At 39.7% G+C, this 17,648-nt stretch overlaps 1 protein-coding gene and 1 non-coding gene across 16 annotated transcripts in view; one reads left to right on the top strand and one right to left on the bottom strand.

Annotated features, from left to right (window-relative positions):
* Positions 1 to 17,648, top strand: part of KMT2C (lysine methyltransferase 2C) — a 294,763-nt gene that overhangs the window by 102,964 nt on the left and 174,151 nt on the right. For 13 of the 15 annotated variants that reach the window (XR_009533406.1, XM_060108756.1, XM_060108754.1 and 10 more), the window contains exon 3: positions 16,903 to 17,041. Coding sequence is in view for 14 of the 15 variants with exons in the window: in XM_060108756.1 (XP_059964739.1) it covers positions 16,903 to 17,041 (139 nt within the window). In the remaining variant the exon portion in view is untranslated. The remainder of the gene's footprint in view (positions 1 to 16,902; positions 17,042 to 17,648) is intronic. The other 2 variants (XM_060108762.1, XM_060108749.1) reach the window with 1 other exon arrangement.
* On the bottom strand, positions 14,453 to 14,559 carry LOC132496620 (U6 spliceosomal RNA). Its single transcript, XR_009533509.1, has one exon. It is a non-coding gene; the product is annotated as a U6 spliceosomal RNA (small nuclear RNA).

The raw sequence follows: 17,648 nt of genomic DNA, 5'->3' as shown, positions 1-17,648 counted from the left end.
TATCATGTCATCTGCAAATAGTGACAGTTTTACTTCTTCTTTTCCAAATTGTATTCCTTTTATTTCTTTTTCTTCTCTGATTGCCGTGGCTAGGACTTCTAAAACTATGTTGAATAATAGTGGTGAGAGTGGACATCCTTGTCTTGTTCATGATCTTAGATGAAATGGTTTCAGTTTTTCACCATTGAGAATGATGTTTGCTGTGGGTTTGTCGTATATGGCCTTTATTATGTTGAGGTAGATTCCCTCTATGCCCCCTTTCTGGAGAGTTTTTATCATAAATGGGTGTTGAATTTTGTCAAATGCTTTTTCTGCATCTATTGAGATGATCATATGGTTTTTATTCTTCAATTTGTTAATATGGTGATTGATTTGCATATATTGAAGAATCCTTGCATCCCTGGGATAAATCCCACTTGATCGTGGTGTATGATCCTTTTAATGTGTTGTTGGATTCTGTTTCCTAGTATTTTATTCAGGATTTTTGAATCTATATTCATCAGTGATATTGGTCTGTAGTTTTCTTTTTTTAGAGTATCTTTGTCTGGTTTTGGTATCAGGGTGATGGTGACCTCATAGAATGAGTTCGGGAGTGTTCCTTCCTCTGCAATTTTTTGGAAGAGTTTGAGAAGGATGGGTATTAGCTCTTCTCTAAATGCTTGATAGATTCACCTGTGAAGCCATCTGGTCCTGGACTTTTGTTTGTTGGAAGATTTTTAATCACAGTTTCAATTTCATTACTTGTGATTGGTCTGTTCATATTTTCGATTTCTTCCTGGTTCAGTCTTGGAAGGTTGTACCTTCCTAAGAATTTGTCCATTTCTTCCAGGTTGTCCATTTTATTGGCATAGAGTTGCTTGTAGTAGTCTCTTAGGATGCTTTGTATTTCTGCGGTGTCTGTTGTAACTTCTCCTTTTTCATTTCTAATTTTATTGACTTGAATCCTCTCCCTCTTTTTCTTGATGTGTCTGGCTAATGGTTTATCAATTTTGTTTATCTTCTCAAAGAACCAGCTTTTAGTTTTATTGATCTTTGCTATTGTTTTCTTTGTTTCTGTTTCATTTATTTCTGCTCTGATCTTTATGATTTCTTTCCTTCTGCTAACTTTGGGTTTTGTTTGTTCTTCTTTCTCTAGTTCCTTTAGGTGTAAGGTTAGATTGTTTACTTGAGATTTTTCTTGTTTCTTGACGTAGGCTTGTATAGCTATAAACTTCCCTCTTAGAACTGCTTTTGCTGCATCCCATAGTTTTTGGGTTTTTTGTTTTTGTTTTTTTTTTTTGCAGTACGCGGGCCTCTCACTGTTGTGGCCTCTCCCGTTGCGGAGCATAGGCTCCGGATGCGCAGGCTCAGCGGCCATGGCTCACGGGCCCAGCCGCCCTGCCACATGTGGGATCTTCCCGGACCGGGGCATGAACCCGCGTCCCCTGCATCAGCAGGCGGACTCTCAAGCACTGCACCACCAGGGAAGCCCCCCATAGGTTTTGGATTGTCATGTTTTCATTGTCATTTGTCTCTAGGTATTTTTCAATTTCTTCTTCAATTTCTTCAGTGATCTCTTTTTAGTAACGTATTGTTTAGCCTACATGTGTTTGTGTTTTTTACGTTTTTTCCCCTGTAATTGATTTCTAATCTCATAGTGTTGTGGTCAGAAAAGATGCTTGATACGATTTCAATTTTCTTAAATTTACTGAGGCTTGATTTGTGACCCAAGATGTGGTCTCTCCTGGAGAATGTTCTGTGTGCACTTGAGAAGAAAGTGTAATCTGTTTTTGGATGGAATGTCCTATAAATATCAATTAAATCTATCTGGTCTATTGTGTCGTTTAAAGCTTCTGTTTCCTTAGTAATTTTCTGTTTGGATGATCTGTCCATTGGTGTAAGTGAGGTGTTATCAAGTCCCCCACTATTATTGTGTTACTGTTGATTGCCATTTTTTATAGCCGTTAGCAGTTGCCTTATGTATTGAGGTGCTCCTATTTTGGGATCATATATATTTATAATTGTTATATCCTTCTTGGATTGATCCCTTGATCATTATGTAGTATCCTTTCTTGTCTCTTGTAACCTTCTGTATTTTAAAGTCTATTTTATCTGATATGAGTATTGCTACTCCAGCTTTCTTTTCATTTCCATTTGCATGGAATATCTTTTTCCATCCCCTCACTTTCAGTCTGTATGTGTCCCTAGGTCTGAAGTGGGTTGCTTGTAGACAGCATATATATGGGTCTTGTTCTTGTATCCATTCAGCGAGCCTGTGTCTTTTGTTTGGAGCATTTAATCCATTCACATTTACGGTAATTATTGATATGTATGTTTCTATTACCATTTTCTTAATTGTTTTTGTTTGTTTTAGTAGGTCCTTTTCTTCTCTTGTGTTTCCCACTTAGAAAAGTTCCTTTAGCATTTGTTGTAGAGCTGGTTTGGTGGTGCTGAATTCTTTTGCTTGTCTGTAAAGCTTTTGATTTCTCCATCAAATCTGAATGAGATCCTTGCCAGGTAGAGTAATCTTGGTTGTAGGTTCTTCCCTTTCATCACTTTAAATGTCATGCCACTCCCTTCTGGCTTGTAGAGTTTCTGCTGAGAAATCAGCTGTTAACCTTATGGGAGTTCCCTTGTATATTATTTGTTGTTTTTCCCTTGCTGCTTTCAGTAATTTTTCTTTTTCTTTAATTTTTGCCAATTTGATTACTATGTGTCTTGGTATGTTTCTCCTTGGGTTTATCCTGTATGGGACTCTCTGCACTTCCTGGACTCGGGTGGCTATTTCCTTTCCCATGTTAGGGAATTTTTTGACTATAATCTCTTCAAATATTTTCTCGGGTCCTTTCTCTCTCTGTTCTCCTTCTGGGACCCATATAATGCGAATGTTGTTGCATTTAATGTTGTCCCAGAGGTCTCTTAGGCTGTCTTCAATTCTTTTCATTCTTTTTTCTTTCTTCTGTTCCGCAGCAACATATTCCACAATTCTGTCTTCCAGGTCACTTATCCGTTCTTTTGCCTCCGTTATTCTGCTCTTGATTCCTTCTAGTGTAGTTTTCATTTCAGTTATTGTATTGTTCATCTCTGTTTGTTCTTTAATTCTTCTAGGTCTTTGTTAAACATTTCTTGCATCTTCTTGATCTTTGCCTCCATTCTTTTTCCAAGGTCCTGGATCATCTTCACTGTCATTATTCTGAATTCTTTTTCTGGAGGGTTGCCTATCTCCACTTCATTTAGTTGTTTTTCTGGGGTTTTATCTTGTTCCTTCATCTGGTACATAGCCCTCTGCCTTTTCATCTTGTCTGTCTTTCTGTGAACGTGGTTTTTCTTCCACAGGCTGCAGGATTCTTTTCTCTGCATTCTAATATGTGCTAGTTTATGTAAATTTTGGGCGACACTTGAATAGAATGTATAGTCTGTTTTGTTTCCTTGGGTAGTGTATGAAAGTTGATATCCATTTATTAGAGTCTACCAGCCAGGATATTGTTATTAAAAGTAAAATAACTCGGGGCTTCCCTGGTGGCACAGTGGTTAAGAATCCGCCTGCCAGTGCAGGGGACACAGGTTCAAGCCCTTGTCTGGGAAGATCCCACATGCCGCGGAGCAACTAAACCCATGCGCTGCAACTACTGAGCCTGCGCTCTAGAGCCCGTAAGCCACACCTACTGAGCCTGCAAGCCACAACTACTGAAGCCTGCATGCCTAGAGCCCCTGCTGTGCAACAAAGGAAGCCACTGCAGTGAGAAGCCCGCACACCACAACAAAGTGTAGCCCCCACTCACTGCAACTAGAGAAGGCCTGCGCACAGCAACCAAGACCCAACACAGCCAAAAATAAAAAAATTAAAAATTAAAAAAAAAGTAAAATAACTCAAATTCGAAGAAAGAATGAAATCTTTGGGTCATGTACTGTCATGTTCAGAGATCAGATGTGTTTGAGTTGGCTTAAGTCAGGCTCACTATTGTCACAAAATTCCTGGTTCATTGCATCTCTCTGCCCTTTTTTTAGTCAGCTTCATCCTGTGGCTGGCTCCCCTTGATGGCAGATGGTTGCCTGCAAACTTGGATACTACATGATTTCTTGTCCATATCCCTGGAGAGGGAGAATGACTCTGTATCAGCTTAACAGAATTCTAGGACCAGTTTTTATCATATGTCTATTGCTGACCCAGTCTGTTTCAAAAGTAAACCAATCTCTGGTATCCAAGTACAATAGTCAGAGTTCACACCTAGCGTTAGGCATAGGAGCAGCATGATGGTTCCAGTGGCAGAGAGGCATGAAATGGGTTCCAAGGGGGCACCGTGTAGGTCATGGTTATAGATTCTGTTTGGAGGTCTTCCACTTGCTTCTTAACGTTTTACCTGCTTCCTTTGTTAAGGGCTGGGGCAGCTTATTTTTTCTTCTGCTTTGATTGAGCTGCTTTGATCTGTAGAATCCATCCTTCATTTCAAGAATGGTTTTTTCCATAGTATCTTTGAATATTTTTTTCCATTCAGTCTATTTTCTTTGTTAAGTTGTAGTGATTATGCATATTTGTTGTATGTGTTATTCTTTTTCCTTGACTAATCTTCTTTCATCATTTTCACTGTTCTGGATTCTTCTGTTTTCTCCAGTGCATCCACCACATTACCAACATTGTCTTCAGAACTATTGTTGCTTCATGTGATCCTCTTGTTTTCAGTTCTGCAATTACTTTGATTTCTTCAATTTCTTTGCTCCAACTCACACTCAACATAGTAGTGATTAGTGGTAGTTTAGGTTCTGGAGCTGCACTGCCTGTGTTTGAATCCAAACTCCTCTGCTTATTGTGTTTTTGAGCAAAGTTCCTTGACCTCTTACCTTGCCTACTCATCTGTAAAATGGAGATGATGGTAGTATCTGTGTTTTGGGGATCCCCCTCCATGGGTCCCTTGCACCTGACACACCTTGTTGTGGATGCCAGCAGTGGAAGGCCTTGACCACTCCTTTTCTGGGCCTTTTCTCAGGGTTGTGTTTGCAGTGAGCAACCTTGAAGAATGAGGCCCTGTCTCCCTGTGGGACAAAGAGCAGGGTTGTTTAATGCTTCCTATGAAAGCAGTGGTTTCCCACACTCTTCGTTCCTTGTAATACAGTTCACTGAGAGTGCAGAAGTCCGTTTGGGCCCATGGTTTTGCCCCTGTGACACTTGGGGGCCAGAAGGGAACTGACAGCAATATCCTCATGCTTCTGCTGCTTGCTGTTCAGTGAGTAATACAGTCCTTTTGTCTTTGATCCAGGAGTCTTGTGTCTTCTGCCAGCATCCATGAAACAGTGACAGACTAACTTATTAGCTTGTGTAAAGTCCTAGGCCCGGCAGCCGTCTTCATAAGGTTGTTGTGAAGTTTAAATGAGTTAATGCGTTTAACCACCTACAACATTGCCTAGGACATAGTAAGCACTTACTAAATGTTAGCCATGAAGATGTTTCTTTAAATATCCTCATATTATTTGCATTGGATTTTTAGGCCTAAATAAAGATAAGGCTCAGAAGAAGATTAAGATTGCTATAGGGCTTCCCTGGTGGCGCAGTGGTTGAGAGTCCGCCTGCCGATGCAGGGGACACGGGTTCGTGCCCCGGTCCGGGAAGATCCCACATGCCGTGGAGTGGCTGGGCCCATGAGCAATGGCCGCTGAGCCTGCGCATCCGGAGCCTGTGCTCCACAACAGTGAGAGGCCTGTGTACCGCAAAAAAAAAAAAAAAAGATTGCTATAAATATCTGTTATTATATGGTGAAGATGTATATTGTAATTTGTTGGGTTTATTTAGTTTCTTATATTAGTTGTGAAAAATGAGTATCCATTAAAAACACATTTTTAAAAAGTCATCTAGAAAAACTAAAGGAAAATTTTTTTTTTTTTTTTTTTTTTTTTTTTTTTTGCTGTACGCGGGCCTCTCACTGTTGTGGCCTCTCCTGTGGCGGAGCACAGGCTCCGGACGCGCAGGCTCAGCGGCCATGGCTTATGGGCCCAGCCGCTCCGCGGCATGTGGGATCTTCCCGGACTGGGGCACAAACCCATGTCCCCTGCATCGGCAGGCGGGCTCTCAACCACTGCACCACCAGGGAAGCCCAGGAAATATTTTTAACTAAATAAAATATCCAGAGAGCAGTTGAATTTTGACAATTAGTATCCTAATTAATGTCACTGTGGTTTTGAGGTCTTGATAAGTATCGGAGTCTTTTTCTTAATTCTTTTGTGCGTACATTAAAAAATCATATTAAAAGTATAATAGTAATGTATATTTGTGAAAATCTATGAAACTATGGGTAAGTATAAAGAGAATAAGTTAGCTGTAAAAGTGTTAGCTTCTAGGGAACCACTGTTTGACATTTTTGTGTATTTATTTATAGTTGCTTACATTTTAAAGTCTTTACATGCCCTCTGAAAGTGGTGACTATGTTGATATTAATGAGTGTCAAGTAGTTTAATGAATAAAGATAGAATAAGTAAAATATTTGCTATTTATCATGTGCTAATTCTTTAGCTTTACAGCACATTTTGGATGTAGTGGATACATTAGATTCAGTGAGCCACACGCCACTGGAAAACGTAACTGTTGGGATGCAGACTTTTTTTTTTAGCACCACTGTTCAAAAGAAGGAAAGGACATGATTACACAATTTCTTAGATATGCTTTCTTTTGTAGTCTTAGTACTATAAAGGAAGCAAGGAAAGTATTGCCAATTCTGGGGAGGTAAAGGAAGTTAGGAGAGAGAAAAATAATTTTTATTTTACTTAGTAGTTGACTAAATCATAGAAGCATGCATATGGTTTGGATAACTAGTAGAAAAATGGATGTTCGTGTTGAGTAATGTAATTACCAAATATTAGCGCATTTAAAAATTTATATTTTTCTGTGCTTTTTCTAATTTATGTGTTTGTGTATAATAAGATTTATCTGCTTGCTTTGTATTACACAGTGTTTAATTAATCAATTAATTAGACAATTACTGAACATCATCCAGGTTTTGTGATAGGCTCTGGTTTGTAAAACAGATAAAGTAGCTGCTTTCATAGAGTATGTAGTCTAGTGGGGTGCTGTCTAGTGGTACACTTTTTTGTCACTGACCCCTATGGCAGACTCTTTTCCAAATAATGTTTTAAAACTAATAAAATAAAATTGCAAAGATAAATAGTTATATTGAAATATTACCAAAGTAGAAAAAAGCCAAATTTGTAATTTCATAATGTATTCTTTATTTACTCTTAAATCATAAAATCTAATTTATAATTATAGTAATTTTGAAGTAGTGATGAGGGTAAGTGATATTTTGTGGATATCTGCAAGCATTGAATGTGATAAATTATCTGCTTTCTATTGGTGACAGAGACATGAGTATGGCTGTACAACTCTGCTTGTGCGTATATTCATGATGAAATGGGGTTATTTTAGAATTCTAAATCTCAGAGGTCAGTAAAAATAAAGATGTAATTTCTCCCTCCAGCATGCTAGAACCCCTGATTAAATACAGTCTAAAAATTAAAAGATAGGATGCTTTGCTTTTAGTTTTTTTTCTTTTTTAAATTGAAGTATAGTTGATTTATAGTGTTGTGTTAGTTTCTGGTGTACAGCAAAGTGATTCAGATATATATATAGCTTTTTCATATTCTTTTCCTTTGTGGTTTATTACAGGATATTGAATATAGTTCCCTGTGCTATACAATAGAACCTTGTTGTTTATCCATCCTATGTATAATAGTTTGCATCTGCTAATCCCAAACTCCCAATCTGTCCCCCCCGCTGAACCATAAATCTGTTCTCTATGTCTGTGAATCTGTTTCAGTTTCATAGATAAGTTCATTTGTGTCATATTTTAGATTCCACATATCAGTGATATCATACGTTATTTGTCTTTCTCTTTCTGACTGACTTTGCTTAATATGATAATCTCTAGGTATATCTATGTAGCTGTAAATGATATTATTTCATTCTTTTTTATGGCCGAGAAATATTCCATTGTATGTATATACCACATCTTCTTTATCCATTCATTATTTAGTTTGTTTCCCTGTCTTGGCTGTTGTCAGTGGTGCTGCTGTGAACATAGGGGTGCATGTCTTTTCAAATTATAGTTTTGTCTGGATATATGCCCAGGAGTGGGATTGCTAGATCATATGGTAACTCAAGTTTTTTTGAGGAACCTCCATACTACTTTCCATAGTGACTGCACCAACTTACATTCCTACCAACAATGTAGGAGGGTTCCCTTTTCTCCACACCCTCTTCAGCATTTGTTATTTGTAGACTTTTTGATGATGGCCATTCTGACTGCCGTGAGGTGGTAACCTCATTGTAGTCTTGATTTGCATTTCTCTAATAACTAGCGATGTTGAGTAAAAAGATAGGGTGCATTGAAGGAATGCACTGTGTATTGGTAAGGAGGCCATACTTGGACTCTAGAATATTTTTGACATCTTATAGTCTGTTACGCTGTCATGTTGGTGAGTTTGCTGAATATATTTGTAGGATACATACAGCTCTTTCAAAGAATTATTTAACTTTTGGGGGGAAAATTTCATATTGACCAAGATCAAAATATTTTATTTCCGTGAACTTTGCTGTGAAGTAAATGTTCTTACTACTTTATAATTTTATTCAGTAGTGCTTAAGAAGTAAAGAGAAAAACTTTGTATTTTCAACTTTCATCTCATTCTTCATATTCAACAAATGATTCCTCAGTAACATGGTCCTAGTAAAATACTAACATTTCTGTTTAACATGAATTTATTCATAAAACTTATGAGCTATGATCAGATCATATATCGTGCCAGGCAGTGTGTAGTAGTGGAAAGAGCACCCTTGGGCTTCGGAGTTACACAAATCTGATTGTGTATCCCAGCTTTGCTTCCTGTTAGCTATGTGACCTCAAGCTTGTTTAACGTTCAGACTTAGTTTCCTTATCTTTTTTTAAAAATAAATTTATCTATCTATTTATCTATCTATGGCTGTGTTGGGTCTTTGTTGCTGCATGAGGGCTTTCTCTAGTTGCAGTGAGCGGGGCTAGTCTTCGTTGTGGTGCACGGCCTTCTCATTGCGGTGGCTTCTCTTGTTGCGGAGCACGGGCTCTAGGCTTGCAGGCTTTCATAGTTGTGGCATAAGGGCTCAGTAGTTGTGGCCCATGGTCTCTAGAGCACAGGCTTAGTAGTTGTGGCACTTGGGCTTAGTTGCTCCGCGGCATGTGGGCTCTTCCCCGACCAGGGATTGAACCCTTGTCCCCCTGCATTGGCAGGCAGATTCTTAACCACTGCACCACCAGGGAAGTCCAGATATTCCTTTTTTTTTTTCTTTTGTTGATCTTTACAACTTATTGGTTTTTTAAACTTTTTTTTAAACATCTTTATTGGAGTATAATTGCTTTACGATGTTGTGTTAGTTTCTGCTGTATAACAAAGTGAATCAGCTATACATATAGATATATCGCCATATCCCCTCCCTCTTGCGTCTCTCTCCCACCCTCCCTATCCCACCCCTCTAGGTGGTCACAGATCACCGAGTTGATCTCCCTGTGCTATGCGGCTGCTTCCCACTAGCTATCTGTTTTACATTTAGTAGTGTAGATATGTCAGTGCCACCCTCTCACTTCATCCCAGCTTACCCTTCCCCCTCCCTGTGTCCTCAAGTCCGTTCTCTACGTCTGCGTCTTTATTCCTGTCCTTCCCCTAGGTTCTTGAGAACCAATTTGTTTTTAATTCCATATATATGTGTTAGCATATGGTATTTGTTTTTCTCTTTCTGACTTACTTCACTCTGTATGACAGACTCTAGGTCCATCCACCTCACTACAAATAACTCAATTCGTTTCTTTTTATGGCTGAGTAATATTCCATTGTATATATGTGCCACATATTCTTTATCCATTTGGAATATAATTGCTTTACAATGTTGTGTTAGTTTCAGATATTACTCTTTTTTAAAAGAGAAGAATTAAGTGAGAGAACTATTAGGCGCACTTACACTTATCCTTTTAGTTTCAGCTGGGCTTCTGATACTTTTCTGAAGCCTTTCTAAGTTATATTTTCCACCTCTTCCCTTAACTCCCATGATACCTTGTACCTCCATCATGACAGTGTTTGTGTCCCATTGCCATCATTTTCTATTTCCTGAATAGATTCATTAAGCATAGGGATCCTGACTTTTTTTTATCCCATTAAAGAGATGCTTTATCATATGCACCCTGATAAACACAATAAAATAGACTCTATTTTCGTACTACCATTGGACTAGAATGTATGGTACATAGTAGTTACCGAAAATTTTGTGTGGTAGAAAAATCATTCTAAAGCAATGATTTATTGAATCCCTGGCAAAGAGCCAGGAGGTGCTAAATAAATGTTCTCTTTATTCCTGTCACTTCCCACAATACAGTTTAATAATGTACGATCTGGTGGGTGATATCCAACTAGGTGGAAAGTAAATACATAGTTATAGTATGTGAATGTAGGTAATCATAGTAGCAGCTACATACCTACACTTACTGTATATTTAGGGCATTAGGCTAAGTGCCCAATGTATTATCTTTTTTGATCCTTAGAGACAGTTTTATAGTAGCTGGCATTAGCTATCTTTTAAGTGATTAGCAAACTGAAATTGAGATGAGGTTAATTAAGCAAGTTGTGAATGTCACATTGCTAGCAAATGACTGAGATATGATGCAAATTCTGGACCATTTGACTCCAAGCCTTTGAATTTTAACTAAAGCAGCAAAACAGCCTTTGCTATTAATTTTAAACTTTTTTGTGTCATAGAACCAGCTATTTAGGATTAATCCTAACTAAGAGTAAGAGTCATGGGAGGTGGAATGGCATTGTGTAAGGGCACGGTTAGAGCTGATTTACAGTTGTGTCCCATTTACCTATGTACCTACAAAGGTTTGCCTAGAGTGCACACGCTATCCAAGTTCTCTTAGGTTCTTTAGTGTAGTTACCACCCACATGTGATACCTGGTGGTTTGAGTTTACACACAAGTAGGTGCTTCAAATAAAACCACCCCACTCTGATCATCCCCAGGGTTGGAGAGAACTCCATCTTTCTGGTTTTAGAGCATTTTGTGACCAACTGGTTTTGTCAGTATCTTAGGTCAGTTCAAAGTAAGGAGAAAGATACACTGGATATTTTGTATCAAAGAAAAATATAACCCTTAAATTTTTAATTTAATTTTAATTTTTTTTATTTTTGGCTGTGCTTCACGTCTTGTGGGATCTTAGTTCCCTGACCAGGGATTGAACCTGGGTCCTCAGCAGTGAAAGCTCAGAGTCCTAACCACTGGACTGCCAGGGAATTCTCAACACTTAAATTCTTTACATGATTTTTTTTTTTAAAGTATGTGTTTGTTCTTATTTGCACATTTCTGGACTGTAGGCAATTGGACAAATAGAATCCCATGAAAGGCAAAAACTGCAAAGTGGCACAGGTTGAAAGGCCAGCTTTCTTGCATTAGGCACAAGTACAGGATGGTGTTTGAGGCATTTCTGTTAGTTAACTGCAGGTAGCCAAGTACTTGCATCAGAACTGTTCCCTCAGTTGTCTCTGGGTTCACAGTCATTTCATCCAGAGCATCTCTGGATGACATCTCTTGTTGGATATTTGGGTTTCATTTCAGCCAGAGTAGTCTGTTTCACATCCTGCTGCCAAACTCTGACAGTCTTTTGAAGACTCGGGCTAAGAGAAGAGCGGGACGTAAACACTAGTTTAATTGTCCTGCCTTGACTTTGACAGATAGTGAGACCTAACTTTTCTACTAAATGAAGAGTGACAGCCAAAAAATATAGGTTGTATTATTACGTGTAGTTTCACATATTTAGGGATACCTTTTTCTATTTCTATTTTGTGGCTGGAACTGTTCCCTAGGAAGCAGTTATAGGACTTTTCTGTATTCCTTAAAAAACAAATGATTAAAACAACAAAATCCAAACCAAAAATAAGACCAAAACCCACCAATCCTTATTGGATCTTTGGCAGATCCAGGTTAGAATCATGGGCAGAGCCAGTAGGAAAAATAACTAGAGGAGAATATTCCTCTTTTTTTTTTTTTTAAGAAAAGAGAACTCTTTTAAAGCCTGCTTTACTACTGTCCTCCTTGTGGATCAGGCCTATTCCTGGTCCCATTTCTTTAAAAAAAAAAAAAAATCCCTTTGTCTGAATCTGTTTTGTTCCCCTCTGAAATTACAAAAGTTGTGTACCTGAAGACCTACCAACCTACCAATAACACTCATATTTAACCTTACCATTTCTTTCTAGGTCTAATTTGAGAGAGAGACAGGCAGACAGATTGTCCTCTTACTTATTTCCCCTTAGTTGTGAACAATAAAGAAAACCCAAAAAGTGTTTAAAGTGTTATGTATTTTATTTTTCAGGGGGAGAAAAACAACAGAATACCTGAGATTGTGCCTCAATTTGCTAGAAGAAAAATTCTGACTAGAGGCCATAGTGGTGGTTAGCAACATATTAAGAGAGAACGGACAGGCCATACCTATTGGAGGGACCCTGATTTTGGGGGAGGGGGGATGCAGGCTAAATGGCGCTGGTTCTTAGGAGCAACGTGTTCCCAGGGATGTAGTGACATGACCCTCGTCCACCTGGTTCATTGTAAGCTTCTGAGGCCCTCTTCTTTTTTTTTTTTTTTTTTTTGCGGTACACGGGCCTCTCACTGTTGTGGCCCCTCCCGTTGCGGAGCACAGGCTCCAGACGCGCAGGCTCAGCGGCCATGGCTCACGGGCCCAGCCGCTCCGCGGCATGTGGGATCTTCCCAGACCGGGACACGAACCCGCGTCCCCTGCATCGGCAGGCGGACTCTCAACCACTGCGCCACCAGGGGAGCCCTGAGGCCCTCTTCTTATTCCTCTCTTACAGTTCTCATTTCTTCTCTTGACTCTTACCTTTTCTTGTTACCTAGTAGTAGAAATGGTACAAAAAGGGCATACCCCACATATGCTCTGGACACCTCTGGGTAGAAATGAAATGCTTCTTTAAAGGTGTTTTTATATATGGTCATTTTATAGTACTTTGAATATTATAGACAGAGAGAATCTCTCAAGCAGTACCGTATTCCTTTCTGTCTTTGGTTGTAAAAGTGCTAGAGGGCAGGCGACGTAGAATAATTTCTGGCTCTCTCCAGATGCTTTCCCTAGAGCTCTGGAGGCAGCTGGTCTGCTTTTCAAGTTCCTGCAGGTCACAGCACTACCATATATTTTGATATAGCATAAACGGTGTCAGTTGATTTCCAAACACTACTACCACTGTTCTCTCACCTGCTCACCAGCCCACCTATTTTAAGTTTTTGTTACGGCAGTGCTCCACACCTGATGCCAGTTTCTGTGTTAGAGCGTGGGTTAAACTGATGTAACAGAGATGTCCAAATACAGCAGTGGTTTAAATAAAACATTCATTTTTCTTTCATGTAATATTTCTGAGAGTGAGAGGTCCAGGCTGATGGCGTGTCTTTGCTCCCTGTGGTTATTTATGGACCCGGGTTCCTTCCATCTTGTTTCTATGCCCTCCTCAGAGTGTTATTCTCATCTGCAGCATCGCAGCTGGGCTGCTGACACACCCATGGTCCAGTCCAGGAAAGAGGGAACATAACTTAGTCTAGAACAAACCCCTTCCTTTAAGGTCATGTAGAAATTGCATGGTTACTTCTTGTCATATTCTGTTGCTGAGAACTTGTCATGCTTAGCTGCAAAACTGGGAAATAAAGTCTGTTGCTGAGTAGTTATGTACCCTACTAAGACTTGAACAACACAAAAGAAAGAGAAGGACTTCCCTGGCGGTCCAGTGGTTAAGACTTCACCTTCCAGTGCAGGGGGTATGGGTTTGATCCCTGGTTGGGGAGCTAACCACCTGCCCACATGCCTCATGGCCAAAAGACCAAAACATAAAACAAAAGTAGTATCGTGACAAATTCAATAAAGACTTTAAAAAATGGTCCACATCAAAAAAAAAATCTTAAAAAAAATAAGAGAGCGTGGATTTTTGTCCATTGTCCATTTTTCTACAGGGTTATGCGCCTTATTCATCTTTGGAGTTCTTTACATATTCTGGATTTGAATACCTTTTGGGGGATACAGATCACATGTATTTTCCTTCAGTCTGTGATGTACTTTTACATTTTGTTCATGGGGTCCTTTGTCATATAGAAATTGAATATTTTTATATAGTAAAGTTTGCAGATCTTTTTATAATCCTTGTTTGTTACAAATGTATTTTATATTTGTAGATTTGATTCTATACCAGTTTTGTGGCTAGGGGTAGGCAGGACAGACACCATGATTAATAGACCCCACAAGCACTTAATTTATGGTCAACTTTTCTACTTCAGTTTTAAAAAGAAACATTTTATTTTATTTTAACATCTTTATTGGAGTATAATTGCTTTACAATGGTTTGTTAGTTTCTGCTTTATAACAGTGAGTCAGCTATACATATACATATATCCCCATATCTCTTCCCTCTTGCATCAAAAATATGGAACGCTTCACGAATTTGCGTGTCATCCTTGCGCAGGGGCCATGCTATTCTTCTCTGTATCGTTCCAATTTTAGTATATGTGCTGCCGAAGCAAGCACAAAAGAAGCATTTTAAATAGGAAAACCAAAACCATATGTTTGATACCTCATTGCATCATTAATTTTATGACTTGACAGGATTTACAATTGTTTATAATTACTTCTAACTAAAAAATTAATAGTTCTCAAAATTATTCATTTGTCAGAATAGTTCCCTAAAATTCATTTTGAATCTAGAAGACTTTGACAGGGAAGTCATGCTGATCTGAGAGATAAGAAATCAGATTTGACGTGAAAGTGAGTGTTCCAGCTGCTAGATGTGCCTCGTATGCAGTTGAAGTCTGGTCTGGAGCTCAGGACAGGAGGTAGGGTTAGGGATGTTGACTTAAAAGTCAGTAAGTCAGGGACTTCCCTGGTGGTGCCGTGGTTAAGAATCCGCCTCCCAATGCAGGGGACGCGGGTTTGATCCCTGGTCAGGGAACTAGATCCCACACGCATGCCGCAACTAAGACTTCACATGCTGCAACTAAGGAACCCGCCTGCCGCAACTAAGACCCAGCACAACCAAAAATAAATAAATTAAAAAAAAATCAGTAAGTTGGGCTTCCCTGGTGGCACAGTGGTTAAAAATCTGCCTGCCAATGCAGGGGACACTGGCTCGAGCCCTGGTCCAGGAAGATCCCACATGTCACAGAGCAGCTAAGCCCGGGAGCCACAACTACTGAAGCCCGTGTGCCTAGAGCCCATGCTCCACAACAAGAGAAGCCACCGTGGTGAGAAGCCCCCGCACCACAACAAAGAGTAGCCCCCGCTTACCTCAACTAGAGAAAGCCTGCGCGCGGCAACGAAGACCCAACACAGCCAAAAATAAATAAATAAATTTATTTTTAAAAACACACACAGGGCTTCCCTGGTGGCACAGTTGTTGAGAGTCCACCTGCCGATGCAGGGGATGCGGGTTCGTGCCCCGGTCTGGGAAGATCCCACATGCCGCGGAGCGGCTGGGCCCGTGAGCCATGGCCGCTGAGCCTGCGCGTCCGGAGCCTGTGCTCCGCAACGGGAGAGGTCATAACAGTGAGAGGCCCACATACTGCAATAAAACAAACAAACAAACAAAAAAACACACACACAAAAGATAAACACGTAAAGGACATGTAGAGAGCTGTACTCACATTTAGAGGTCTCAAATCAGCTGAAGAAACAGAGATTAGACCGTTTAATTAATCTTTGTTAACCTCATGAAGTATAGGTAGTTTTCTAATTTTATGAGGAGTAAATTGAAGCTGAGAGAGATGACTTCTACATAAAGTTGCGTAGTTTGTAGTTGGTGGAACTTGTCCTCATGACTCCAAAGCCCATATTAATCCATGATATCTCCCTGTGTTTAAGAGGTGAAAAGCATTTCACTAAAGAGGGAGTGAGTACTCCTTGGTGCCAGATGAATTTTCTGGAGTGTTTGAAGGCTTGTGAGTAGCCCGGGATTACTTATTAGTTCTTTTGCCACCAGTGGAGGTGGAGAGAACAGTGCTGTGGTTGGAGGATGGATGCCGTGTAGGAAGGGTCTGAGGTGGAGGGCAGCCACTCCAGAGTCCCATTGCGTGAAATTTGGTGGTGAAAGGAAGAAAAGACAGGAGGAGCTTAGACGACTCTAAGCTTTCCTTGTTGGTTGGTTGGTTGGTTGGTTGGTTTGGGGGTAGTGGTGCAGAAGAGTATGTGTAAATTTCCAGTTTGGAAGGAAAGATGGAGCCAGGAGCGTGGGATTGCATCAAGAGCGCTAGTGCAGGGGTCATGCCTGTTAATGTCTAACAATACAGTGTGAGGGACAGGGTGGTGGGTATGTCTTTTTATTTAAAGAGAGGAATGACATTAGGGGTAATGGTGTTTGGAAACCCTCTCAACAGTTAGGTTGCCTCCTAAGAAAGTATGTGTGAGGTGTTCGGGGTTGGAGTCTTGAGGATAACTGAAAAAGGCACTGGAGTCAAGGTGTGTTCTTTTCAGTCATTTAGCTTTTAGAATGGCTGATAGAGGCCGTAATGCTTGTTTTAAATTAATGATCATTTCGATTTATAAATTACCAAGAAGCTTTTTCATGAGTCACATTTGTTGTGTAGAGGAACTGCTATAATCCTGAAAATAAGGTTCTTAACAGTTATTATTAAGATTTGCGTCAATTGTAATTTGGAAAAGTATGCCCTGTTTTACATTATTTTGATTATCATTTTATAATAGAGAATAAATATAAACAGTACCATTAATTATATATATAAGCTTTTCCTATGTTAGTTAAGTATTGTCATTTGTTGCTTCATTATTTTTCCTTTACGATGTATGCTTTATAGATAAATTCACTAAAGATTGGTATAATGCAGAATGACTTTTTGTATTCTCTTGTTTACTGTTAAGCAGAAATCAAAGAACAATCAGCAGAAGAGGATGCTGAAGCAGAAGTGGACAGCAGGCAGCCAGTCCCAGCCTTTCAGCGTTCTGTGTCTGAGGAATCTGCAACCTCCCTGGTCTCTGTTGGTGTAGAAGCCAAAATCAGGTTAGAGAATGAATGCAGCTGGATTGGAGATTAGTGACGGGGAAAAAGAGCAGTGAGTTGACTGTAGAGGGAATTCAGAGAGTGCAGGCTTAGGACAGAAAGCTGGGTGGACTTTTAGAGCTGATAGCTCTGCGTGTAGCTGGAGTGAAGCACGTCGGTGGGCTTAGGTGGCTGTAGAACAGAGCAGTGGTCTGCTGTGTTACTCTGCTGTCCTCAGACCAGGACAGAATATTTCCAGTATACGATTCCTAGAAGAAGAAAAACGTGTAAACGTTGAGCGTAAGAACTGATTTTTTATTTACTTGTAAACTTAAGTTTATCCTCTTGTTCTTTACCCTCTCTTCATTCTTTAAAAAAAGAAACACAGGATGCTATAACTTCTCTGTGTATCATTCAGCTTAAGTCTTGTAATTTTTTAGACCTTAACTTGGAAGACATGACTAAAACTGAAACCACCCATCAGTTGAATATCCCATCTTCTTGAACTGTTTCCTTTCTTTTGCTCTTGTCACATCTGCCTCCTCGTTTTGTCTTTTGCTGTGCAGACTCCCCACCTTTATCACGTTGGAGTCCTCAGGTCGAAGTCCTCGGTGTGTTTACTTTTATT

The sequence above is a fragment of the Mesoplodon densirostris genome, chromosome 9 (assembly GCF_025265405.1).
Source record: "Mesoplodon densirostris isolate mMesDen1 chromosome 9, mMesDen1 primary haplotype, whole genome shotgun sequence".
Lineage (NCBI taxonomy): Eukaryota > Metazoa > Chordata > Mammalia > Artiodactyla > Ziphiidae > Mesoplodon > Mesoplodon densirostris.
This window is presented reverse-complemented; position numbering and strand designations above follow the sequence as displayed.